The 27,557-nt window shown below is 49.9% G+C and overlaps 1 protein-coding gene across 3 annotated transcripts in view; it reads right to left on the reverse strand.

Moving 5' to 3' along the window:
- LOC144792141 (oxaloacetate tautomerase fahd2, mitochondrial-like) overlaps positions 1–27,557 on the reverse strand; it is a 104,955-nt gene that overhangs the window by 14,886 nt on the left and 62,512 nt on the right. For all 3 annotated transcript variants that reach the window (XM_078667019.1, XM_078667020.1, XM_078667018.1), the window contains exons 4-5: positions 1,836–1,895; positions 1,443–1,605 (exon numbers count right to left, since the gene is read on the reverse strand). In XM_078667019.1, coding sequence (XP_078523145.1) covers positions 1,443–1,605; positions 1,836–1,895 — 223 coding nt within the window. The remainder of the gene's footprint in view (positions 1–1,442; positions 1,606–1,835; positions 1,896–27,557) is intronic.

A 27,557-nucleotide genomic window follows, 5' to 3' on the forward strand; every position in this document is an offset into this window, starting at 1 on the left:
ACGAGTTGGAGTAAAGTCGGGACCGAACGCAAACAATACCGACGGTTCAGAGAAGGCCTTTTGGCCTTGAGAAAGTTCTATAACGATTCCGAGCAGGAGTTGTCGAAATCACATCCGAACCCAATGGCGGAAAAAAACAATCTGGGGATGGAGTCGATGCCCATGCGCACTGTAGTCCAGGGGAGGAGCCACCTATCTCGTGATACTTCAAAGACTCTTTCAGGACAACAATGTGCAATCATCCGGACCCAACACTAGGCGGCGATCTATGCTATAGATATGAATTCAGCAGCCCACATGCCTCGAACAGACACATCTCACTGTACCTGGAAATGCCCCTCTGGAACAGTGACGTACAGACACATCTCACTGTACCTGGAAATGCCCCTCCGGAACGGTGACGTAGAGACACATCTCACTGTTCCTGGAAATGTCCCTCTGGAACGGTGACATACAGACACAACTCATTGTACCTCTGAAACATTTCCTGGGACAGTGACATACTAACACATGTCACTGTACCTGTGACAGCGCCTCTGGATTAATGACATACAGACACATCTCACTGTACCTGGGAATGTGCCTCTGGAACGGTGACATACAGACACATCTCACTATACTTGGGAATGTACCTCCGGAACAGTGACATAAGACACATCCTATTGTACCTGTCAATGAGCCTCTGGAATGGTGACATACAGACACATTTCACTGTTGTGAATGCGCCTCCGGAACGGTGACATACAAACATCTCATTGTACCTCTGAAAGCATTTCTGGGACAGTGACATACAAACACATCTCACTGTACCTGTGACTGCGCCTCTAGAACGGTGACATACAGACACATCTCACTGTACCAGTGAATGCACCTCTGGAACGGTGACTACAGACACATCTCACTGTACCTGGGAATGTACCTCCGGAACAGTGACATACAGACACATCTCGTACCTGTGAATGCACCTCTGGAACGGTGACATACAGACACATCTCTCTGTACCAGTGAATGCACCTCTGGAACAGTGACATCCAGACACATCTCACTGTACCTCGGAATGCACCTCAGAAACGGTGACATACAGACACATCTCAGTGTACCAGTGACTGCACCTCTGGAACTATGACATACAGACACATCTCACTGTACCTGGATATGCACCTCTGGAACGGTGACATACAGACACATCTCACTGTACCTGGGAATGTACCTCTGGAACAGTGACATACAGACACATATCACTGTACCTGGGAATGCGCCCCTGGAATGGTGACATACAGACATATCTCATTGTACCTCTGAAAGCATTTCTGGGACAGTAACATACTGGCGCATCTACCAATACCAAATCATATGTCTGACACAGTCACCTGCTGACTTTTCATCCCATCTGGCTATATGACAATTAAAAGACTGTGACAGACAGATACCACTTGATGTACCTGAGATTGCATCTCTTGTTACAATAGCAGGTCCCAGGGGACAAAACGTGTCGAATGTCTTCCCTAGAAGCCACTGCTTCCCATTCTTCTCCATCTGCCAGTCTCTGGCACTGACATCGTGTGCCACTGTGAAGCCAGCCACAAAGCCCATGGCATCCTCCTCCTGCAAGGCGACAGTAAGGGAATCTGAGACAGACATGACATTGGTGGGAGTGACAGGACAGGTTCACCAGGCTTTGGGTGCAAGATGGCTAACGTGATGAAATGCGGTTGTGTGGGGTCTGGCTGGACACCAGAGAGGGAGGGTAGCACACAAAAGAGGTAGACAGTTTTGTAGAGAGAAGAGAGTCAGAGAAGTGCTTTGGGGAGTGCGGATAGAACAACACAACTTACCTTGATGTTTTTTCCTTTTTTCCCAATAATGAACGCCAGCTCCACCTCCCAGTCCACTTTCTAAAAGTAAAGGAAAAAGCCCTGAATATTCTTGTAACTGCAGGGATCCATAAAGAGTAACAAATAATGGTAAGGTTTTTTTTTTTAATTTTGAAAAATAATTTTATTAAAGAAATTGACAGACAATTCACTGTTGTTCATATAATCCCATAATGCAGGTTACAGTTAGCATTCTCTTAAAAGTCAAGTTCAATTAAACATATAGATTACATATTTTTCTCCCCATCCCCATTCCTTTGCAGTTCTAACTCCACCACAGGTGACACACAGATCTCTCCTCTGTACAAATTCCATTTGGACCACTTCCTGTCCCATTTCTTCGGGCACCCTCTCGCAATGAACACTTCTTTCTCAGCTATCATACACTTATCGAGCTCCCTCTTCCATACCGCTACTTCAGGTGGCCGCCCTCCACCCCACCCCCTAGCAATTTCTCTTTTAAATAGTGTGAAGCCTAACGTTGCAAACTGTTGTTTGTCTCTGTAAGATCTGTCGCCTCCCATATGTTGAGCAGGCCTAGTCGTGGCGTCAAGGTAAGTGTCTTTCCCAGGGCGGAATGCATATGTGTTGTGATTCTGTCCCGTCGGCTTTGCACCATCGGGCACTCCCATATCATATGGTAAAAGTTAGCTGACTGCAGAGATCATCTGGCCTAGACCCAATCCTTGCTAGAGTAACCCCAGTCAGATATGAGCGGTGGAAGATACGGAGTTGAATAAGGCAGAATCGAAGTGTGATGGCAGCCTCTCTGGGAGACATGAACGCTTGCCTCCATTCTTCATCCTGAATTACCCCTTGGTCCCTTTCCCATTTCTCCTTAAGCTGTCCGACAGAGTCTGGCATATTATTGCTAAGTTTCCTATAGGTGAGGGAAATCGCCTTGGTGTCCAACTGTCCATCTAACAAACGGTCCTCCAAAGGAGAAGACTCCGGTATGTCCACACAGCTAGGGAACGCCGCCATCAAAGCATGTCTTATTTGTAGATAGCGAAAGACCTCACTGGGCGCCAGTCGGTAAGTCTTCTGTAATCCTTCAAACCGAAGATCTTACCCTTCTTAATCAAATCACCCGCCGTTGAAATACCAATCATGTCCCATTTATCGAATCCCTTGTGATGGCAGAGCATACACAGCTTCTGTGAATACCACAACGGCGTCATCCTAGTGAGCCTGTCTGTCCAACCTAAACGAGAATTGGCCAATCTCCATATCTGCAGCGTGTGTTGGGTGGGGCCTACAAACTGCTTTCTCCTTGTACTAGAGTAAAGTGCCCCAAGATAGCCAGATCTATCCATCTGATATCTATCTAGAGCACATGCCGGATCATCCGGTGGGGCGTATCTCCACCTATTCACAGTCACCAATTGCGAGGCCCAGTAGTACAACCGTATATCAGGTAACCCGATGTCTCCATCATACTATCCCTTCATCAGTTTCTGAAGCTCTATCCTCGGGGCCTTCCCATCCCAGAGCAATGTACGCACCTCCCCCTCCATCGCATTAAAGTAGGCATCTGGAACTCTATGAGGGTAGTTTTGTAAAATATATAAAAACCGCGGAAGAGCAAGCATTTTAAAGAGGGCAGCACGGCCAACCAATGACAATGGCAGGGATCTCCAATGTTGGACATCAGCTCGCAACCGTGTCAACAAGGGCGCTAAATTGCGACCATAAAAGAGGGCCGGATCTGGCGTGACAAAGATTCCCAAGTATCTTTCCTCCGCAACCATCAGAGCACAGTCTTTTGGAAGACGTGGGGTCTGTCCATGAAGCACATACAATACTGACTTGCCCCAATTAATAGCATACCCTGAATACTTTCCCAAATTTGTAAATATGTTAAGGACCATATGAATGGACCTGTAAGGGTTCGCAAAATATAACACTATATCATCTGCGTAAAGTGATATTCTATCTTCACAATCATGGGACCACCGCAAACCCTTGGTTTGCCGCCAATGGCTCCAGCATAAGCGCAAACAACAGTGGCGACAGAGGGCAGCCCTGTCTGGTGCCTCTGCGGAGAGAGAACTGTCTGGATGTGTAGTTGTTCACTCTGACCTGCCCCGATATGTCCGTATAAAGTAGCCGCACCCACCGCATGAATTTAGGGCCTAATCTTGCTCTCTCCAAGACTTCAAACAATAAATGACCATTCAATTGAGTCAAATGCCATGGAAGCGTCAAGGGATAGTATAACTGCGCCTTTTTCTAGGTATCTCTGACGAGTCAGCACATTGTGAAGCCGACGGATATTAAGAGCCGTATTCCGTTCTGGCATAAAGCCCGACTGGTCCGGGTGCACCAGGGAGGATATCACTTTCGCTAGTCGCGTAGCAAGCACTTTCGCCTCTATATTCATTAAAGAAATCGGTCTGTAGGAACAACAATCTTCCACCGGTATACCAGCCTTATATATCACAACAATGCTTGCCAGCCATTGATCTGGGGGTAGGGTTCCCGTTTCTCAGCTCTCTTGAAACATTCCCGGCAAGTGTGGGACCACTTGGGAAGCTACTACCTTAAGAAACTCCACTGGGGTACCATTAGGCCCCATCGCCTTACCTGATTTAATTTGGCCTATGGCCCTCCGGATTTTTCTCACTGTCCTCGTCCGAGAGAGTCGGCACGTCACATTCCGCTAACAGCTGATGTGACTCTTCCACGGTATATATGGCCGAAGGCGAGTACACTGTTTCGAAGTAGTCAGCAAATGCCTCTGCTATTTCATCTGGGCGATATATAACTTCCCCGTTAGGCATCTGAAGTCTGGGCACCCACCATGAACCTTGCTCCTTCTTCTCCAACCATGCCAGCGTCTTCCCTGCCCTGTCTCCAAGCTCATATAACCTATGATGGGTAGCCGCCTGTTTAGCCAACATATGCTCTCGGGCTTTCAGTTTGTACTCCCCTTTCTTGAGCGTCAGGCTATGCAATTTCTCATCGGAAGGATGAAGTGCATATTCCGCCTCAAGTTTTCTAAGTGCTTCCTCCAGCTGTGTCAAGATCTCACGCCGTTTTGCAACATATTGCACTTTCAGGGATAGGGCATATATTCCTTCATAACCACTTTATAGGCTTCCCAGATTGTCTGCGCTGACATTACGGAGCCCAAATTTTCTTCCAGAAAATATCCAGTCTGCACACCAAGTTCCTCTCTGATATCTGGGATTTTGAGCAGCTATGGATTAATGACTATAGTGCGACTGTAGTAAGGGTTTTTAAAGTACTTTGAGAGTGAAAGTAAATACAAGCACAGCTTATGTATTGCATCCAACCCATGATCCTGATAGCAGAAGTAGATTTAAAGCGATCTGACAAGAGCATTCACTCAGGGCAACTAGTAAGCACCCTTGGGATTCCTATCGCTCACTGTAATAAAACACCGACCATAGCACAATGGGGATTTTATTTGGCTACCTCTGAGCATCCATGGAATGATGCCTGCTGCCCACTGCACCCACCCCTCCACCCGCACCTGGTAAAATGCTGTCCCTCACTCAATTTTGGTAATGATTTGCAACTTGTAGGGCGGGCAGGGGAAGCTACATGGAGGGCGGGGATGAAGCAAACGGAGTGTGGGTGGGGGAATTAATGTGGAGGTTGCAGTGTGGGGAAGCAGCACAGAGCCACCCCCACCTGGTGAAGTGTTGCAATTTTGGTAATGTTTGACAACTTGTGAGCACCTTTGGGGCGATGCTCATCACTCATCTTGATAAAACACTGGCCTTGGCATGATGGGGTTTTTATTGGCTGCTTGTGAGCATTTATGGGATGATGTCCGCTAGCCACCCCTGGTAAAATGCTAGCCTTGGCTTAATGCAATGTAATGAATCTAGTTGCTTCTTGATGTGGGCCACCAGTTGGGGCATCCATAGCATGGTCCCCAGCCCTGTTAAAATTATGGCCTAGGCATAATGGTGGTAATTCTTGGTACATTTTGGGCACCCATGATTTTATGGTGCTGGTCTCTGGCAAAATGGTTGTCCTGACATAATGGTTGTCATCCCTGATATAACGTGGTTATCTAGAGCTCCGGCACCTGCTAAAATGCTCTGTCTGCCTTTTTATGGTAATTAATGACTTCGTGGGCAAGCATGGCATTTCTGATAGAGACTTCTAGCCACAGATTCCTTACCTTAGAATTATCCCCAGGCATCAGACTGGATCCGGAAATTTGTTTGTGAGCAGTATCCCTAAATGCCGCTAGGTGGTGGCGTTCAGCTCAGCGTGGCGTCATCGGTGTGGTCCGCACTGGAGGTGACGGGCGTGTTGTCTAGATAGGCCTAACCCCAGCGAGCTGACATCAGTTTTCTTTCCACGCCAGTCAGTGCAAATCCGGAGAAGAGCTACCCCAAGTCACTTTTTTATTGACCTTTGATCGACCTTTTGCTGAATATTTTTTGAAAAATTGTCTCCTGGTGTGGAAGGGATATTCACGAGGAAGGTTGATTTTAAGCCCTGTGGTGACTGTCCCTGGCAAATGTTGGTGACAGACCCACACCTCGTCTATCTCTGATGTCTCGAGCGTGACCACGAAGCCAAGACCTCCATTGATTGTCTTACAATGCACCCTATGGCGTTGAGGGAGTGCTCCCTCAAGCTCCTTGCCACTCGACGTGTGACAACACGACAGTCTCGAACCGGGCCAAGAGGAAGGCCCCAAAATCAGTCGCGGAGCCGCTGGAACATTCGACATCACACTTGAAGTTGTCCGGCCGTTCAGGTAAGTCCCATAAACAAAAAGAACAAGAAGTTGAAGAGGTCTTTGACTCGCCCTGTTCGTCAAAGTCCTCCAACGAGGCAAGGTAGTGTCAGCATTTGAGACCAGGCCCCACAGTTAAGCCTCTCGCTGGGCCGTCTCCGCACCTCTACGAGTTTCCAGGAGCCAGAGCGACCCTCGTCCAACTCCGAGCGTTTTATGAGGCCATGCACCTCATATTTAGGCAGCCAGTCCCCACTGGAGCGCCTTCAGGCTTGTGGGTTCGAGAGGGGCCCCTACTGGTCTTCCGTTGAAGGTTTGACCCCCGGTGCCCATCGGGCCACCTCGACCTTCCCCGGTGCCGGCTCCACGGCTGATGTCCCCAGCACTGCTGCCCCCATTCTCATCCCCACTCCAAAACTGAGTCAGATAGGAGCCATGCCCTCTAGTCCACAGCCCGTGCTCGATTCCTATTGTCTACGACATGGGGATATATGGGAGCCGCCACTGGACCCTGGAGAATACAAGGCCACTAGATCTCAGTAAGGAAACGAAGTTTGAGGATTCGGCAGATGCTAGGCGAATGAACAGATCCTCAGATACTGGCTTGGTCTCTCCTCCTACTGTGGCCATGGAGGAGGGAGCCTCATTTGCTATGGTGGTTCGGAGGGTGGCCGAAGTCCTTGACCTTGAGCTGTCCTCCGTGGCTGTCAAGACAAACGTCTTGCTGGAGGTGCTTCAGCCTGGAGTCACTGCTTCTCCCATTGCCCAATGCCAACACCATGCCCCAGGGAACCCTAACTTCCTCACCCAACACCCCTCCCCTGACAGCTTGGTGGTCCAAGCCTTCTCCTCTGGAGTAAATCCTGGCACATTCCCTACCACTCCACCGGGCAGGAAATCCAAGAAGCTAGATTCATTGGTGATTTTTTTTCTTCCGCCAGCCTAGCACTGCGGTCAGTGAACACAGTGTCCCTTTTAGGCAGATACTCCCATTCGCTCTGGGACCCGGTTGCGCAGGTGCTGCCTATGGTCTCGGAGGAGTTCACAGCCATACTCTCCCAACCTATTGCTGAAGGAAAGGAGGGCTCTAAGCTAATCATACGCTGTGGGCTGGATACAACTGACTCTCTAGGTAGAACGGTTTAATCGTTGGTGGTCCTTAGGAGTCACGTCTGGTTTAAAACCACTGGCTTTTTGGGGAATATCCAGGCTTTGCTCATGGACATACACTTTGATGGCTCCTGTTTCTTCGGGGACAAGGTGGACTCCGCGCTAGAGACCTTCATGGACAGCAGAGCTACAGCCAGGTCCTTGGGTCTCTCCTTGGACCCTCCCCAACCCCAGTCTGCCTTCTGCTCCAGCCACGCCACTACCGGCAGAGCCACCATGGGGCGCAAGCTTCCCAGCCCGTGCGTGGCCAAGGACACGGTAAACCCAGAACTCATTGGTCAGGAAGCCAGAGGTCAGGCCAGTACACCACCACCCGGGGAGCTGCAGCCTCAGCTTGCATGCCTCTTTAGTTTGCCCTCCAACCATCATGGACACCCAATGGGAGACAGGATAAACCCTCACCTGCACCACTGGAGGCTGATAACATCTCACCGCTGGGTTCTCTACATTGCCCTAAGGGGCTACTCCCTCCCCTTTGTGACTAACCCTACACCCATTCCGCCCACTTGCGACAGGTTCATTACTCTGCCATGGAAGTGACAGCCCTCTTAGCCAAGGGAGCCATAGAGAGGCTGCTGGTGTCACACGTAGGTCGCAGTTGCTATTCTCGCTACTTTCTAGTGCCCAAGAAGGATGGAGGCCATCATCTTATCCTAGTCTAGCGCCCTCTCAATTTCTCCCTGAAAAAGGAGGACTTCAAAATGCTCACACTCGCTCAAGTCCCGGCAATACTCGACCTGGGAAATTGGATGGTACTGTTGGACTTACTTCCACATTCATGTCCTGCCTGCCCACAGACGTTACCTGTGGTTCATGGTAGGCCACAAGCATTTTCAGTTCAGCATGCCTTTGGCCTTACCAGTGCCCTTCGCGTGTTCGTTAAGGTGATGGCAGTGGTTGCAGCTCATCTGCCGAGATCAGTCGTGCCAGTGTTCCCCTTTCTCAATGACTGGCTGTTGAAGGCGGCCTTGTCCCACCTACGGCACACCTCCTGCATTTGCTGGGGGTTCACCATCAATGTGTCAAAGTCACATTTGACCTCTTCTCAGACGATCCCTTTCATCTGAGCTGTTCTGGACACAGTATGGTTCGGGCTTATCCTCCCGAACGGTGAGTCTAGGATAGTCCGTGTATGATAAAGATGTTTCAGCCTCTATCCTAGATTTCAGTGAGTCTGATTCCGAGGCTGCTGGGCTTCATGGTCTCCTGCATCCTGCTTGTGACACATGCCTGCTGGCTCTGCACTGGGTCCAGAAATTCAGTGGGCACACCATCAGGGGAATATCTCCGACATGGTCCAGATTTCAGAAAGCACTGCAAAAGACCTGCAGTAGTGGTTAACATACCACCATTGGGTCAAAGCTGACCCCATTCCCTTCCCCAACCAGATCTGACAGTAGTGACAGATGTGTTGCTCTTAGGCTGGGGCGGCTGTCTGGAAGAGGTGGAGATCAGAGGACTCTGGTCCCTGGCGGAATCTGGGCTCGACATCAACCTGTTGGAGCTCTGAATGATCCCGCCAGCATTGAAAGCCTTCCGAACCGCCATGTGATACTGCAACCAACTGGAGAAGGTGGGGTCGTGGACCCTTTGTCAAGAGGGCCTGTGCATCGGACATGGCTGGAAAGTCAAGTCATTTCCCTAGTGGTTCAACTCAGCTGAAGATGCCTATAGGATCATGAATAGTGTCTCCATTGGGAGGAGGTGCATGGTCTCATTCAGCAGTGGGAAGAACCTTGGTTAGATCTGTTCACCACCTCGAGAATGCACAATGTCAGCAGTTCTGCGGGCTTGAGTTTCCAAAGCAGCACTCACTCTGAGACACTTTTCGTCTTGAGTGGATCTCAGGCCACATGTATGTCTTTCTGCCCATACCACTCCTGCCTAGAGTTCTCAAGAAGATCAGGAACAAACAGGCCAAAGTCATCCTTGTGGCTCTGGACTTGGCAAAGAGAATGTGGTATCCTGAGCTGTTGAGCACAGCCATCGGTCATCCGATCAAGCTTCCCCTTCAGGAGGATCTTCTGTTGAAGCAGCAGGGGAGAGTTCTCCATCCAAACCTGTCAACGCTTAGCCTTCATGCATGGAGATTAAGCGGTGAGAGTTGACAGGTTTCGACCGACCGCTCGAAGTCTGTGATGTGGTTCTGGCAACTTGGCGTTGTAGGAGAGTAGGATCTGCTTACTATGGTTACCCCACTTGTTGCTGGTGTTTCACTGTTTTTCAACTTTAGACTGGCTGGGGCCCTGCTAACCAGGACCCCAGTCTAGCTGCTTCCTCTCTAAAATGATTGCATGTACTTTAGGTACACTCCAGTTTGGCTACTGGGGTACCCTTGTGAGTCCCTAGTATATGGTACCTTAGGTACTAAGGGCATAGGTACCCCAGAGGCCTACCAGGGGCTGCAGCATGTATTATGCCACCCCTGGGAAGCCTTCCAAAATTACACCACAGGTCTGCTACTGCAGCCTGGGTACGGTGGCGCATGCACCTCTTACTAAGATATAGGTTTAATCACTGACACATATAAACCTATCAGTCACTCCTATGGCAGGCCTTATCAATCCTGAAGGCAGAGTGCTTGGTTTTGTGTGAGAGGGTGCCCATGCATGAGCAGGACCCCTCTGCAGCTCTCGGAATCTATTCTCTGAAGCTGTTCTGTGATGCAGACAGACCATATACTTTTAAGTGCATTATAACCTCACGGTAAATGCTAACTTTGGAATGGCTGCATGGAACCATGTTGTGTTTGGTGTCAAACACTTTGGAATCCTTCCCCCCCCCCACCAGACCTGGCAGCGGGGGTAGAATTCCACCCTTCTAGAGGGAGAGACATGTACACACTAACCTAACCGGTAATAGTTTAAAAGAACCCTAGCATCACGCAATGGATGCTGAAGCCACAGACACGGGTCGGACCTCCTGCTGCTGGACGAAACTCCAGCAGGGGAGACCTGGACAATAGGTTTCCTGTCACAGGGAGGTGTAACCACCTCTCAGACAGGCTTTGGTGTATTGGGGCTGGGTGGGGGCACACTTGGTGTCATACAGTGCTGGGGGCACACTTGGTGTCCCTGTGCATACCCCAGTTCAAACCGGTTGCAGGGGCGCTCAGCCCCTGCTCTGGCGCAAAACTGGACAAAGGGAAAGGGGTGTAACCGCCCCTCTCCCCAGACCCTCCCACAGGTGGGTCCACAAAGTATGTCCAACCCCTTTCTTGAGTATAAGTAAGGGACCCCTGGCAACAGGACTTTAGATTATATCTGGACGAAACTCTGAAGCTGAATCCTGTAACTTCAAAACACTATATCGACTAGAGGACTGAAGAATCTCCCTTGGGGGTCACAGAGTGACTCCCCTGTTCAAACAGACACCAAAGAAGCATCTTGCCGGTCTGCATTTCCAAAGCTCCCGTCGGACGCCGAAGTATTTGCGACTCAGGACACGGACTTCCAGACTTCTCGGAGGCCGACACGAGATCCCAGCAAAGCTGAGACCCGCAGCCCTCACGAGTGACGTGGAACCAGAACTCCTGGACACGTGCACATTTGCAATTGCATCGACTTTCCGAGCTTCCCCGAAGTTGTGCATTGGGCTACTTGTAGTACAAGCCCCGACCACCATCTGCACCGAAGATAGTGGGCCTACACTCTACGAGTGTTCCGTGAGCCCGCGTCTAGCATTTCTGCTTGTGGCCCCTTCGCGATCCCTGGTCCGTCAACTGGTGGGTCCCCACAAAGTTAACTCTACTTTCCTTTGGGCTTCCCTGGTTGCTCCAGACGTTCCCTGACACTCCACCGCATGGCGAGTCCCTCAGACCTTGCTGGTCTTCACTCTACTTCAAGTCCCACATCTTCCCAAGATATGGTTCTTTGTTCACTTCTGGCCCATGACCACAAATGTAAATATCATGTCCTCCATCAGCATCTCAAACCACCTCTCAACAGTCGATACGTAGACTTTTGTTTCTTTCATCCCTCTAATCTATTTCAGGACAACAAATAGCCTCACTGCCACCGAGGCTGCTTTGTGCTTAAATAGGCCGTATCCCCTTTACCCCTTGTGTTGGCCTTAGCAAGGAAAAACCTCTTCTCCTAGGACTGTCCTATTATGAATTTGCCCGCACTTCACCACTGAAACTCTTCACCCCGCTGTACTTCGTAAACTTGACTTTGCAACAATCGCTTCTCCTGTTGCTTCCCCTACACTGTTCTGCCTCTCAGATTTTACACCCCCTTTATCGGTGATGGCAGTAAAATAAATCTAGTATAAAAATATCGGGGGTTTATTTGTCTATTTTTCAGCAAAAAAAGGATGTCGTTCAGCAATAGAAACAAAACAGTGTTCACCATGGCAAAGCACTCTGCAATAAAAAAGCAATAAAAAAAAGAGGGCAGAGACAACACATGGAAAGAATGGTCAAAGGTGTAGGGATAAAAACAAGCATTGGCAATACCAACAGGTTGGTCTTCAAAAGACTGTTATATGGGAATATGGAGCGTAACAAGTAAATAGCATGGGAATGAATATGCATTTCTGAGGCAGCAAAGAACTGTAGAATTATATTTGTGTAGGGTAAAAGGCCAGGTGACCGTTGCACTGCCAAGCCAGACCTAAAACTCCATGTAGGTTAATGACTGCCCTCCTCCCACCTGTACTGCTGTCAGAGAAATACAAGATAAGGTATCTTTAACAGAATTCCAATGTCGTGCGTGTATTGGGCCCTGAAATTTCAAGCTCACGCAGCTGGAACTGTAAACAAAATGATCACAGCTTCGTGGAGAGCAAGCACTTTTTTGTGGAAGCACACAACTTTTACCATAAAATCATGCACTGCTGGCTCCCAATATGTGGGTGGAGTCAAAACCGCTCTTTAGTAATGCTCACATAATTGTCTGGCGACTGCTGCATAGCCAGACCATAAAAAAGTAGCTCACGGAAGGGCAGATTAGCGAGAGAAAGAACAGTAGAGTGGTTTACTGTACTAGAAAAATAAGTGGTGGAGCACGCTCCCATAAATATTATAAGAATGTAACATCTGCATTTTTATAATAATTATGTTTTATCAACAATAAAGACCCAGAAACCTACACCCATTGCTTTCACGCCACCTCGAGGAAGCCTGGCTTTAGCAAAAACAGAGTTCAATACATATTTTAGGTCTTGACTGTAGACAGCTTTAGCTGTATGCTTGCAAAACCTATTGTTTTCAGTACAATATATACACTTATAGTGGCTTATGCGCAGCCCTTGCTCATGATTGGATGGAATTATTGTCTATTTCACTTTCCTGCTCTTGATTTCATGCATTTCCTCCCTATTGTTGAGTTGGTCCTGCTCAAGAGCATTTTACCGACTGGGTGAGTTGTATTTTAACTCTGCATACTCGAGGGGACTCAAGGGCAGACAAATGAGCCACAAATACAGCCTAAAAGTAAACATTGTTGGGACAAACAATCATAGAATAAGCATATTTTTACCAAAGTAAATGTGTATGGGGCCTTGCTTGATATTAGATTATTCGATTCTCTCAGAATGCTGCTTAGCAATTTAACAAAAGTTGCATGCTAAAAAAAAATCACTGTCGGATTGATGACTGTGTCCCTATATTCTTGCTCCTGCACTGAAGTCCTGGGGTTCTTTTCCTGCGTCCGTGCAAAATTTACATTTTTGTCATGATTATTTCTTTCATAATTTTTGTTGAACTATGCTCATTATTCAGAGGACGGGTACGTCACAGGCATACTTTACATTCTTCCGTTTTGTCTGCCCCTCACAGCACATAAAACACCTTTTCAAATGTTCAAAGTGGGAAGCGTCTGCCCCTCGTTTACACATTTATCGTCAGACAGGACTAAATGTTATTAAGGAACTTGAAAAGGGCCAAAGACTATAACATAAAAGTAAACTGTCGTCGGAATTACAAATGAAGCATATTCTCCTGAGGTACTTTGTCTTGCAATGTATACTTTAAATTCTTAGACTGTCTTACAATGTTGTTTGGCTTATCTACTAAAGCTCTGCGAGGCATCTTTCACACTTTGGTGGCTCAGTGGCAATATTCTTGTCTGAGCCGAGAACCTGGTGGTTCAATCCCTGGTTTTACTTTGGATTTTTTGTTTTGTTACTACATTCTTTTATTATTTTCCGTGTGGTATGTTCATTTTTGAGAGGGTGAAAACTTTCGTTTTCAAAGGAATGTGTGACATGTTTTGATCTGCACTGCCACTCTCATCACACAAAATGTACCTTTCTGATTCTTCAAGCTTTAGAAGTACTTCACAGAGGAGCATCTACAAATGTATGGTGGGGAAGACACAAGGGGTGCAGATTTCCAGGATTCTCCGATTGTTGGGAAAATACCTGAAAAGCTCTCAAGAACACAACATAAAAGTCAATGCTGTGGAAGCAAATAATCATGTTTTTACTGCTTTAGCGTGTACAATGTCTTGCCTTCAGTAGGTTCTTCGATTTTCTCACAGTGCATGGCTCCTTTACTAAAGCCATGCGCACACATAGTTCAGTATCTCTTTCATAATTTAGCAGTTATGTTCTTGCTTTGTAAGTGAAGACCCTAGGTTCTACACTTGGTACTGCATCATATATTTTTGGGGGTAATGTATCTAATTACTAAAGTAATATTCAATTTTGGAGAGAGCAGACACTTTCTTTTTTTCTTTTATTGAAATTAACAACAAACAATAAAACAGAAAACACAAGGCAAAGATACAGTGATGGTAATCTTGAGTCCAAGTGGGAGCAGCTCCGAACAGTTCAAAACATACAGTATAGCTGAAAGCAGTAGCGGGGGAGGGGGGAGCAGCAAGGAAACAATGCAATATATACTGTCGATACAAAACATTGGGAATGCCAATTAGGGGGACAAGGAGACATCAGGGGTAGAGTCATGTGGGGGAGTACATATATTTCCACGATAAGCATTCCACTGTGACCAAATTCTGTTCCACTTTCTGGGCCTGCCCCGGGACAAGTATACTGTCTTTTCCCTAAACATGCACCAGTCCATGTTCTCCTTCCACGCCAGTACGGTGGGCGGTCAATGGGAGCCCCCTAGCTAATATCCCTCTTAGCAACCATGTTGCCGAGGGTCGCCCAGCAGATCTGAGAAGCAGTATAATCGTTAGGTTCCCATACATTCAAGAGGCAGCGTCGGGCCTCAGGTAGGAGCGGAACCCCCGTGACATTTTCCATAATCGCATGCACTCGGGACCAAAAACCAGCCACTTCGGGACATTCCCACAAAATGTGAAGGAAGGTGCCAATCACGCCACAGCCACGCTTACACAACCCATCCAACAAATAACCCATGTGAACCAGACTCGGACCAGTGACATACACACGGTGAAGGATCTTAAGTTGGACAAACCGAAGGCGGGCGGGTATGGCAACCTCTTTAGGCGAGGACAAAGCAAACTGCCAGTCCTCGTCGTCCAGTTCCAGCCCGTCGGCAATCCATAAAGCCCTGAGGTGTGCAAGCAAGTCAATTCTAGTGTTGATCAGTTTTTTATAAATCAATGAAATTGTACTATCGGGGACATGGCCGTCCAGGATACGGTCCTCGAGAGGCGAGGTTTCGGGAATAGCAGTTCCCACAGCAAAAACTGACAGCAGAGCATGACGTACCTGAGCACATCTAAAGAATTCCCTGTTTTCAAGCTCATATTCCGTTTTGAGCACCTCAAAGGTCTTCACATTTCCTTTAGTCCAGAGGTCACCCACCTTACTTAGACCAATCATGTCCCATTTATCAAAACCTTTCGTCCGCCATAGATTGCCCACACCTTCGGAAGCATACAATGGAGTCGCACGCGTCAACCTATCACATCATCCCAAGGCCGCATTCGCATCGTGCCATACTCTGACGGCGATTTTCGTGGGCCCGGTCAACGTCCTATGAAGCCCCTTGGAATATAGCACTCTATTAAAATTCCCACCGGGCAAGAGGTGCTTGTCCATGGCAAAGGCCGGGGTAGGACCAGGAGCGTAAGTTGCGTGGTTAACAGCACTTAATTGAGAAGCCCAATAGTAACGCTTGATATCTGGGAGGGCAATGCCTCCATCGTACCACGGAAGCGCGAGCTTAGACAGAGCAATGCGCGCACGCCCGTCCCAGATAAGCCGCCTCTGCAGGTGTTCCACTTCACGAAAATAGCCGGATGGAATGGGGGTCGAAAAAATGTTGGAGTGCATACAAAAATCTGGGCAGCGACATCATTTTGAAAAGAGCCGCGCGACCCAGTGGCGACAAAGGCAACTGCCACCACCGTGCAGCGTCAAGTTTGAGCCGGTGAAGAGGGGGTAGCAAGTTGCGTTCATAGCGAACTGCGGGATCCAAGGAAACATAAATCCCCAAGTATTTAAAGCCAGTATCAGCAATTTGAATCGGGAATCTACGAGGCAGTGGGGGAAGCTCACCGGACAGAATATAGATGCATGATTTAGTCCAATTGATAATGAGACCCGAGTTCTTCCCGAAGGAGGTCAGAACATCAAAAAGCACATTGAGGGATTTCTGGGGGGACATAAGATATAAAAGGATGTCATCCGCGTATAGCGAGATTCGGTCCTCAAAGTCGGGAGTCCACCTGATGCCTTTCATGGAGGGCTCCCAACGGAGCCACTCCGCCAGCGGCTCCAGAGCAAGGGCAAAAAGCAACGGAGACAGCGGGCAACCCTGCCGGGTGCCACGCCCAAGTGTAAAGACGCCGGAGACCTTACCGTTAACAACCACCTGGGCGAGGGGCTTTTCATAAAGAAGCTTCACCCAGGCGATGAATGTCGGACCGAACCCAAATTTGGAGAGGGCCGCCAAAAGATAAGGCCATTCTATAGTATCAAAAGCCATAGTGGCATCCAAGGAGGCCAAAATGGCCGGCTCAGTTAGAGTCCCAGCTCTCGCGAGAACTCCGTGAAATCTACGAAGATTAAGGGCAGTATTTCGGTGTGGAATGAAGCCGGATTCATCCGGATGGATCAAGACGCTGATCACCGTAATCAACCGATTAGCTAGTAATTTAGCCAGTATCTTAGGTTCGGCATTAAGTAGTGAAATGGGCCGATACGAGGCGCAGCGATTACGCGGCTTACCCTCCTTGTGGATTACTACGATGGTGGCTAGTCGCTGATCAACGGGGAGAGAACCAGAATCGAAAGCCTCAAGGAACATATTCCTTAAGTAGGGCGTCATTTTGTCGGGTTGTAACTTATAGAGTTCAATGGGCAAACCATTAGGACCCAGTGCCTTGCCAGAGCGAAGGGAACGTATGGTAACAGCGAGCTCATCTATAGTGAAAGGCGCATCAAGTAGGGCTCTATCATCATCGGAAAGGCGCGGCAATGCTATGTCTCGCAACAACAAGTGGGAATCCTCCTCCTCCCTATCACTGACCGAGGCGTATACGGTTTTGAAATGATCAGCAAAGCACTCAACAATACCAGCTGGATCAGTAACACATTCACCATCCGGCCTTTCAATCACGGGGACGACACGATTCACTCTCTCTTTCTTGTCCAGCCATGCAATCAGTTTACCAGCCTTGTCACCCAAGTCATACATCCTGCCCTGTTGCTCTCTATTCATGGCTTTCGCCGCGTCAGTCACAAGGGCCCTATAATCAGCTTGTTTCAGGCTGAGGGAATGCAATTTAGAACGAGGAACAGCACCGTCAAGAGCATTTTCAAGCACAGTTATTTCAGCTTCGATGCGTACAAGTTCCTCACATTTAGCCTTCTTGGAGGCAGCAATCAAAGACAATGAATTTCCACGAATGACAGTCTTGAAGGCCTCCCACAGTGAAACAGAGGAAGAAACAGACCCCACATTTTCATCAAAGTAATGGTCGATGGATTGAAGCAGTGCAGAGCGGGTTTTAGGATTGTGAAGATACCAGGGATTTATAGGAGCCACTCTACCCTCTCCACCCACCCCAGCCCCGACACAAAGCCACAGGGGGGAGTGGTCAGAAATGCCCCTTGGGAGCTGACGGACCTCTTTGATAGAGGGCAATTGCGCTGCTGGCATTAAGAAATAAGCTAACCTGGAAAGACTACCGTGGGCCCCTGAGTGAAAGGTATATTGTAGCTGCGTAGGGTACATCAGCCTCCAACTATCTATAAGGCCAAAAGTGTCCAGCAGGTCAGCCAGCCACAATTGAGACAGAGCCAAATCTCTAGGGGGGGTGGCGATCCCAAGTGCCAGAGACCACGGAGTTAAAGTCTCCACCCAGGATCAGAAGACCCTCAGGAAGGCCCAATAGGAGCCGCCCAAGATCAGCAAAAGTGGACGTCTGCAGGCCCGGAGGGACGTACAACGTGAGTATGGAAAGCGTCTTACCCTCCCATCTACCGGTGAGCGCAGCATAGCGCCCCCTGTCGTCGAGTATTACATCATCAATTTCAAAGGGGAGGGAGGACCGGATGAGAATACCCACTCCTCTGGAGCCGGAAGTGAATCCAGAGTGAGCGACCAGTCGGTATCCACGTCTATTCATGGCTTGGCATGCGTTACCAATTAAATGCGTTTCTTGCAAAAGAACAATATCGGGGGAATGACGTCTAAGAAACTGCAGCACTACCCCACGTTTTATCCTGTCCCCCAAACCATTGACATTCCAGGACAGCAGTCTCAACTCACTACCCCCCATCCCCGTAGAGGAGGCAGAGCACACCCCTCACAGGACCCAATGATTAGAATGGGCGAAAAACAATACAATGCCTTGTGAACAAAAAAATAAACACACAAACACCCCCCCACCACCCCCCAACTTGAACCCGGTACAACGCCCCCCACCCTGCACCCCTGCGTACGACTCCGAAGCCACCCCAACTTGCAGTGTGCCTATCGCCCAATCATTAAACTAATCTACAAGAAGAAACCCAGGAGGAGGAAGAGACCCCTTACACCCCGCCACCCTCGGGTCGGTCAAGAACAGAACAAAAGAACAATTATACAAACTCAGCTGACAGATAAGCGGAAAGTTCAGACGTCGGGAACCATAATGTCACTCTTGCTCCGGCGAGCCACCGTCGGCGCCACCAGGGTGCTCAGTTCGATCACCTCTTTTCGGCAAAGAGTCAAGCCAGTCACTGACATTGTCTGGACGATCAAAGAAAAACGTTTGTTCCTCATATTCGATTCGTAGTCTGGCTGGAAACAACATGGCGTACTTAAGGTCCAAATCGCGCAGCCTTCGCTTCACATCCCGAAACGCCATTCTCTGCCGCTGAACCAATGGAGTGAAGTCGGGATAGAAGTTCACAGTGGTGTTTTCAAATTTCACAGGGCCGCTCACCCGAGAAGCCCGAAGGATAGCGTCCCTATCCCGAAAGTGGAAGAGTGTGGCGATAATGGGTCTCGGGGGGGGCACCCGGTTTCGGCTTCCCACCCGGAAATCGATAGGCCCGTTCAACAGCGAAGAATTTACTGAGACCGGCGGGAGCAAGGTGATTCAAGACCAGGTCTTCCACCAAGATGTCGGTGGCAGCATCTTCGGGATTTTCCGGAACACCTATAATGCGTACATTATTACGCCGGGCCCTATTTTCAAACTCCTCGAGTCGGCGGGCCACCGAGTCCTGTGACGAACGCAAGTTGCCGATCTCAGTTTGCACCTCCGTGACATCAGTAGTCAGGCTGGAGGTCTTCAAATCCAAAGCCTTGACCCTCTCATTGGTCTTCGCCAGGTCCGCTCTAATCAGCGTGACATCAACAGCCACCGTATCGATCTTGGAGGCGAGGGTCTCGTACTGCTGTCCCATGGAGGCCTTCATACTGGTGATGGCGCTCATGGCGTCTTGAAGCGATACCTCCGTGGGCGCAGCAAGGTCCACGGATGGGTCTTCAGGAGTACGGCCGGTGCCGGTGGGGGACCCTTTAGTATGGGTGTAGCGGTCCATCACATTAGTTTGAGTCAGTCCCCCACGGAGAGGCGTTTTCGTCTGGCGCTTCTCAGTGTCCGGTTTGGTGGCCATCTTGGAAACAGAGCCCCGGAGGGGCCCTCGCGACCTGGTGAAAATGGCCGATCACGATGAGGCCAAAAGTACACGACATGGGCCAAAGGAGAGAAAATCCAATAGGGCTGGAAGCCGGACCCTCACGGAAGAAGGCGACACTTTCTTTTTTAATGGGATGAATGGCATTATCTATCTTGTATTAGCCTCTAGGAGCACTCCTTGCTGCAATCAGACTTTCTTAGGACGTAACAGTTCCCTGTATGGTAAATGGGTGTGTACCTCAGTCCATAGTGCCTTATTGCATGTGAAACTGGTATCCTAACTTTTATTTGTCACTGGTGTCTAGTGTGTGCGCTCAGATGGGTATGCCTGTCATTGACAATGCAAGTATCAGAACCCATCCTGTGACCCGGCGGTGCACACCAAGCATGCCCTAATATTAGGCATTGTCCTTGCCTTGTATATATCCCGTAAATCATTGGTGGAAGTGTACTGTGTTTTGTGAATTTGTAGTGTGGCCAGACCTTTTTCTGAGTCAGGCACAGCTCGGTCTTCTAACCACTCTGGAGTAAAGTTCCACTGTTCTGTGGAACCCAGGACCTAGCGCTGACATCCTATGTGCATGTCGAGTGTGCGTGTAGTGTATGAGCAGCATGTTTAATAGTAAGACTTTGTACTGTGTGCATCTGAGTACTCGGGCAGTTGGATCCATTTTGAAGGCCCTTGGTTTAGCACAAGATGGAGGAAGAGGACAGCTTTCCCCCGGAGGCAGCGCAAGTGCATTGCCGACATTCTTGCAGCTGGAGGGTGGAAACGTGGCTCCTGTTAGAAATTCCCTGAGGCCCCGGTTTGCAAAGAAAGGCTGATGATTTCATCTGAGCACTGCTTTTAGGTAGATGGTAGGGGTTGAACTTCTGTTTCTGTTATTCAAGGTGTGAGGAACTATCTAGGCAGGGCCTACCCTTTTGTCTTTCTCTGTTTACTAGCTCAGGAAGGCTGATGACAACGATGTGCAGACAATTCAGACTTCATTAAGTTCATGTTTTGGGTATTCCAGCTTGAAGTGAGCCCCACTGCTACCTGCTGTAAGAAAAAAACACTTTGTATGAAGGCTGTAAGAGAGTAGCCTGGAAATTACACTTGGAAAAGCACAAACCCAAACTTTTCAAAACCTCAGGCAGTGAATCCACAGCTCTGTTGTGGAAAATGAATACAAAAGTAGACTCCAGCTGACCCACCTTGACTCAGTTCGACGTTATTTGTAACCAAAGAAGGAAGTGTGCCACAGAGTACTTGAAGTGCTGCTGCGTGACCATGTCTGGTGTCTGTCTGGTAGCCAGTTTCCCAGAGGTGAGGGGACATCACCTGAGGTCTGCTCTTTTTTTTCTGAAAAGCTGAGGATCTGTCAAAAGAGCCTAAAAGCCTGGCTACCCACTGAGAGAGAGAAATGTGCCTGGTCCTGGAGGAGAGACAGTCAAGGAAAACAGGCACAGTGTGTTCCTGGTGTATGGAGCACCCAGATGAAGCTGATGATAAAGAGTAAGTCAGGAGAAACTTGTGCTACAGCTGGGTCGCCCCAGTCTCTCTCTGCAGTTCCCAAGTTAAGTGTATCATGACTGCACTAGAGCAAAAATTCATGTCTCGTCTGGTAGTCCACAGCAGGCTGAGAACACAAAAATCACACCACCGCAGCAAAGGTGGGCAGAAAAATCTGCCTTGAGTTGTAACTTCCAGAGAGACATCATCACGAAGAAGCCTAACCAGGAGTCCACAACCGTTCTGTCTGATAACCAGTATCCAGCCAGCCACGAGGGCCGCCTCTGCCAACAATTGGTGAAATCATGCAGACCTCCCTAGGTAATCTACTCTTTAAACCCTGATTTTAGCAATGTTGCAGCTGCCACAAAGAAAGGACCATCAATGTAAGGGTGGGAGGCCATCCTGTTCCCACCTGAAATGCAATGCAACCAAGAGCAAAGAACGGCAGGGCTTAGCCTGCATACAGAGCCAGTTATGGATACACATTGGCAAATTGGCAAGACTGCAACGCTGCTTAGGACTGTTTAACAAAGGGTTGAAAAAGACACTGAACAGGGTAGCTCCACTAGTAAGTGTGACTGCTTTGAGTTACATGCGTTGGAAACTCACTCAGTGGGATGGAGTGAGGTGCAAGGGGGAAAGGAGGGTGTAGTGTTTTGCAGTTAGGTGTAACTGATTTTTATTCTGTATTAAACTCTGGTAGTGTGGTGTAGAACTTAGTTTTGCAGTGTTATTAAAGTACTATCTTTTTCCAGAAAAGATAATAACGGCAGGATATTACGTTATTGTGTGTGTGTCGGTTCACTGTTGACTTTTGAGCTCTTGCCCCCGACACTACCTCCTGAGAACCTTGACTCCTCACTTTCACTACTTTGACATTCAAGTGTGGAATGGATTGTAGTTGGCCTCGTTTTCAGACTGATTGCAGCGCCCAGGACACCTGCAGCAGCATCTCAACCAGCATGCGTGGGCCCCAGTTATCTGTTGAATTAAGACTTTTCCTGTGACCAGAGGGGCGCACCAAGCATACCCATATTTGTCATAACAGTGGACCACTGTTCCTGTTGTGGGTTTAGCATGTAGTGTGGCGATGGCATCATAACGTGTTTTGAGAATCAGAAGCAGTGGCAAGACCTTGATCATCTGTGTCTCTGGAGTGGAGGCCCACTGGCCCACTCATGTAAAGTTGTATTCCTGTGCGCCGACCCGAGCACTAACTTCCCATGTGTATGTTAAGCATGTGTGTGATGATGGCCTATGTGATGCATACATTACATTTATGTGTCAACCAGAGTATTGGGGGCCTGTGGGGCTCTATTTTGGAAGATGAGGGTGATTTCCAAGACAGTGGAAGTGTATTAGTGACATTCGTAAAGTTGGAGAAAGGAGATCTAGACAGTCAAATGGGGAAAAAGGAGACAGGTCTCCTTTAGAAATTTGATTGGGTCCTTTTACTGGGAGGAACTGCTGATTAGTATTCCTGAGCACTGCCATTTGATAGACAGTGGAGGTGAAGTATCTGTTGTTCAAGGTGAGAAAGGTCCTTTAGGTGAGGCCAGCCCTTTGTCTCTTTCCTGATCATTATTCAGTGTGGTTTCTGATTGCTCCAGAAGGCTGGCTATTTCCTGAGGAAAACCTTTTGTGGAACTAGGTGGTCTATATAAGAACACACACCCTTAAACGATTGTTGCTTGTTGACCTCTATAACAAAGGAGATTGTTTCGCCAAAGGAGAGGAGAGAAGGCTGGCAGCTGGATGCTAAGTCTTCTCTATCGATAACTGCTCCTCCTCCCTTTACGCTTGAGTTCCCTATTGCATCTATAGATATAAAAACCCTGTGATAATGCTGGCTGCATATCTATGTTATAGGTGGAGTCAGCCCAGGTTTCAGTAAGAAAAGCGAGCGCAGATCTGTATGTTTCCATGAATAAGTGGCGCTCACAACTATGCTTTATTAAGGATCTAATATTTAGAAAAACACAAGATAACAAATTTGGCACTTTGTTCACTTATTTTCTAGGTGCCTTTAATATGTTATTTTTCTGATCCTTATTCATAGTTTTATTGCTAGTTGCGGAAGGAACTATTTTGTATGAATTGGGGTCAATCTCAGGAGAGAGCTTACCGGGTCCAGCCATAACTTTTAGGTCGCATGAAGGACATTTGACCAGTAAATTAAGTGCAAGTAGGGAGCAGTCAAGATTAATACAACTTTCCCTCTTACCTTTATTAAGCGCTCGTAGGGATTCTCCATTTAGTTGTGGAGTTTCCGGATCTGATTTGAAAAGACCAGGGTGTCCGGCCCTGGGCCCGATCCAGGCACGGACGGGCACAGATGGGCTTGCCTTTGGTGCGCCTGCTGCGTGCATCTGCCGCGCGGATGCACTGACCTGTCCTTTAATTCTGCAGCCATTTAGTAGGCATGTCAAATTACCATTAAAATTGGGAGGGCAAAGTAAACAGAGCGAGAGTTTAGCAACCCCTCGGTACAGTCACCTGCTACCTAGTGACTTTAACTCTACTAGTAAATTCAATTACAAAAACACACAGTGATAAACATTAAGATCATTAAAAGATTAAAATACGAAGGGTTTTACCCCTCTAAAATGGCCCCTATACTCGAGGGAGCCAGGCACCTACCTGAAAAGCAGCAGTCCAGCTGCCCACAAGGAAATCAAATGTGTACAAGTGTCAATCAATTGCTAAAACAGCTGCGCGGACGCGCTGCCCCATCCTTTCAATCTGCAGCCATTTAGTAGGCGTGTCCAATTACCATTAAAATCGGGAGGGCAAAGTAAAGGCAATGAAGGTCTAGCAACCCCTGCGTACAGTCACCGGCTCCCCAGTGACTTGAACCCTACAAGTAAATTGAATTAAAAAAACAAACAGGGGGGCGTGGCCAAGATGGCGACGGAGTAAGACGCTCTCTGCGTTCCCTCCGGCGCCGAATTCTACAACGCACCGAATAGCACCCCCGGGACCGTGCTTGGACCGGTGGTTTTGTAGCCTAAGGGCACCGGAGCATAGCGGCTGAGTACTGGCGGCAGCGTTGGCCCCTCGGAGCGTCCCGCGAGGAGAAGCGCGCTCTTGGTGCGGATGCGGTGAAGGGCCTGTCCGACGCCGGACTGGCGTAGAAAGGAAGCCGACAGGAAGTGCAGGCTGAGCGGTTGCCGTGAGGTGGTGGAGGTCGGCCCGATACCTGGAGCGGCGCCTCCTTAGCCTCAGTGGCCGACGGGACCTCCGGAGGTCGGCGTTGCTCCGCTGCCCCCTTCCCGTGTACCGCACTGGGGGCACGGCGGCTGAGCTGGGGGCTGTATGCAGATCGGCGGAGCGGGGGCCCTGCAGCGCGGACTGAGGTGAGCGCCTGGAGGCAGCCGGGGGGCTCGGGACCGCGATCTGGCCCGCGAAGGGCGACGGCTGTGCCGGACTGCTGGGCGGGAGCTGTGAAGAAGCGGCATTGGGCGGGTTGGGCGGCCCCCCCGGGGCGAGTCGCCTGCAGATTGCGGCCGAGTGCGGCCTACGCTTGCTTGCGGGGCACACTGGACGGCGGCGGCCTATAGTGGAGGAGGAGGCGTAACGCCTGGAGTCTTGGCTGTGATCTACGACCTGCGTGAGGCTCGGCTCGGAGGGCCTGTGCCCTGCAGTGACCTGGGCACCATTGAATCTGGGAGCGGTGGCCCGGACATGTGAAGCGCTCTCTGGTCTGTGGGGGCACGCACACCATTGAACTGTGACCTGGGGGGGGCTGTCGCAAGATCTACAGGGCGGGCCGATCAGTGGAGAGGTCCGGATATAGCGGCCCTAACACCTCGAAGAAGGACGCCGGGAGGCCCTCGTGGCCGGCGATTGCCACTGTGATTTGTGGTCGACGGCGACTTGGGATCAACTTGAGGGGACGCACACGGCGGACCTTGTGATGGCGAACAACCAGAGGAGGGGGAAGCCTAACAAGGATGGCCTGGCCAGGGGCTCCAATCTTCCGCCATCGCCTGGGGCGGGCTCCTCCTCCATGTCCGGGGACGGTGAGGCGCCGGTCACAAAAGCATTTATGACTGAGCTATTTGCTTCCATTAAAGATGACATCTCAGAGCTGCGGTCCCAGCTCGCGTCGGACCTTCGGGAGGTGAGGAGAGACCTGGATGGGGTTGGCGAGAGGGTAGCCACCCTGGAGGACCATGATCTTACCCTGGCTAATGATGTCCATCAGCTGCAACAGGATGTGCTGCGTCTTAGGGACCAGAATCTGGATCTGCAGTCCCACGCGGAGGATCTAGAGAACCGCTCCAGGCGGAACAACATCCGTATTAAGTCGGTACCATGGGACGGGGAGTCCGGCGATTTGAGAGGCTATATCCTGGAGCTGTTCCGGCAGATCTTGGGCGACGAAGAACTTACGGATGTCAAGATGGACAGAGCCCATAGGGTTGGTCTTCCTAGGCGCGGGGGGGGCCCTCCGCCGGACATTCTAGTCTGCATCCACGATTTTCAGTTGAAAGAGCGCATTCTGAAGAAGGCCCGGGAGGCTACGTCTATCCAGTTTCGTGGACACCACCCACAGCTGTATCAGGATTTGGCAGCTTCTACTCTTCAGAAGCGGCGTGAATTCAGGCCTGTGACTGCCTTCCTGCGGGACCGCGGCGTTGCTTACTCCTGGGGCCACCCGTTCCGCATCATATTTCGTTGGAACAACAGGCTTGAACAGATCAGGTCTCTTCAAGCGGCCATGGATCTACTGGGGATCGACAGACCGGATGCTTCACCTGGCGACAGGAGTCCCTCCGCAAGGGGCCGGCGGCGGTCCCCCTCCTGGCACAGGGTGGGCGGGGAGGGGGGGAGGAGGGTGCCTGACAGGCCCACCAGCTTGCAAGAACGGGTCGACGCGGTGGCCTCGGTTGCCACCGCCACGCTATCTGCCTCTCAGCTTGGTTCCGGGGCGGCGTGATTTCTGAAGAGGGATCTGGCTGGCGCCGGAGGGGCGCACCCCTACAGGTATCGTGGGTTCCTATGTACTTTGGGAGAAGACGCCCAGATACGAGACTCGTGGGGGACATCGGCCGATGTCTCCTTGCCGTCCCATGGAGGACTCTTTTGGACTTCTGATGGTTTGTGGGGGGGTTTCTGGGGGGGGGAGGGTCTTGGTGGGGTTGTTTGGGGTGTTGGGGTTGGGGGCGAGGGGGGGTGTTGGTGGTGACGCGGCTGTGCTGTGGATGGTGCTGTGTGGTGATGATTGGGAGACTGAGAGGTGCTGTTGGTGTGGGGGATGCGAGGCGGATGGGCGTGGGACTCGAGGTTGGGACTGTGGGGCGGAGGGTTGGCGGGGGCTTGATCTTGCCATGTGTTGTAAACAGGGCATCTACCGGCTGGGGTGGAGGGCCTGCCCCCGAGGTATAGAGGATTCTTGTTTTTTGTCTCCCGATGCCTGTTAGCATAGGGACCTGGAATGTTAAGGGACTGAACTCTCCGCAGAAAAGGCATAAGGTGTGGAAATACATAACGGACCACCACTTGGATATAGTGGGTCTGCAGGAAACTCACCTTACCCGCACGGATGAGCTGCGGCTTAAGCATAAGGCATATCCCATGATATACAGATCCTCCGCTTCCACAAAGCACAGGGGGGTGGCCCTCCTCTTCCATGCCTCGCTGCGTTTCCAGCCTGTGGCGGTGCGCACGGACAGGGAGGGTCGCTGGTTGATGGTGCGGGGATTAGTTCAGGGGAGGCTCTGTACCTTTGTTGTGCTGTATGCTCCTTATACTGGCCAGAATAAGTTTTTACAAAGTTTACTGCAGAAAGTGGGTGATTTTGTTGAAGGGCAGTTGTTTATCATGGGGGACTGTAATTTGGTGTGGGACGGGGCGCTGGATTGCTCTGGCGCTCGCAGGGCGGATACTGGTGTGTTCTCAGAGGTGTCGCGGCAAAAAGTGGTGGACATGGGGTTGATTGATGGGTGGCGATCTCTACATCCAACGTCCAGGGATTACACGTTTTTTTCTAATGTGCACCGCTCATATTCCCGACTGGACCATATATTTCTTAGCCAGGCTCTTAGAGGAGATGTCCTTGACTCCACCATACTGCCCCTCTCGGTCTCGGACCACAGCATGCTGGTACTTATTCTGCGCTGGTCGTCGACAGGCTCCGGGCAACGGAAATGGTATTTCCCGGCCTCGGTGCTTCGAGACGAGGCTTCTAACAAGGCGCTGCGGGTGGCCATTAGGGAGTTCTTTGCCCTCAACCCACCGTCGGATACCTCGGTAACCAACACGTGGGATGC

This window comes from Lissotriton helveticus, chromosome 11 (genome assembly GCF_964261635.1).
Source record: "Lissotriton helveticus chromosome 11, aLisHel1.1, whole genome shotgun sequence".
Lineage (NCBI taxonomy): Eukaryota > Metazoa > Chordata > Amphibia > Caudata > Salamandridae > Lissotriton > Lissotriton helveticus.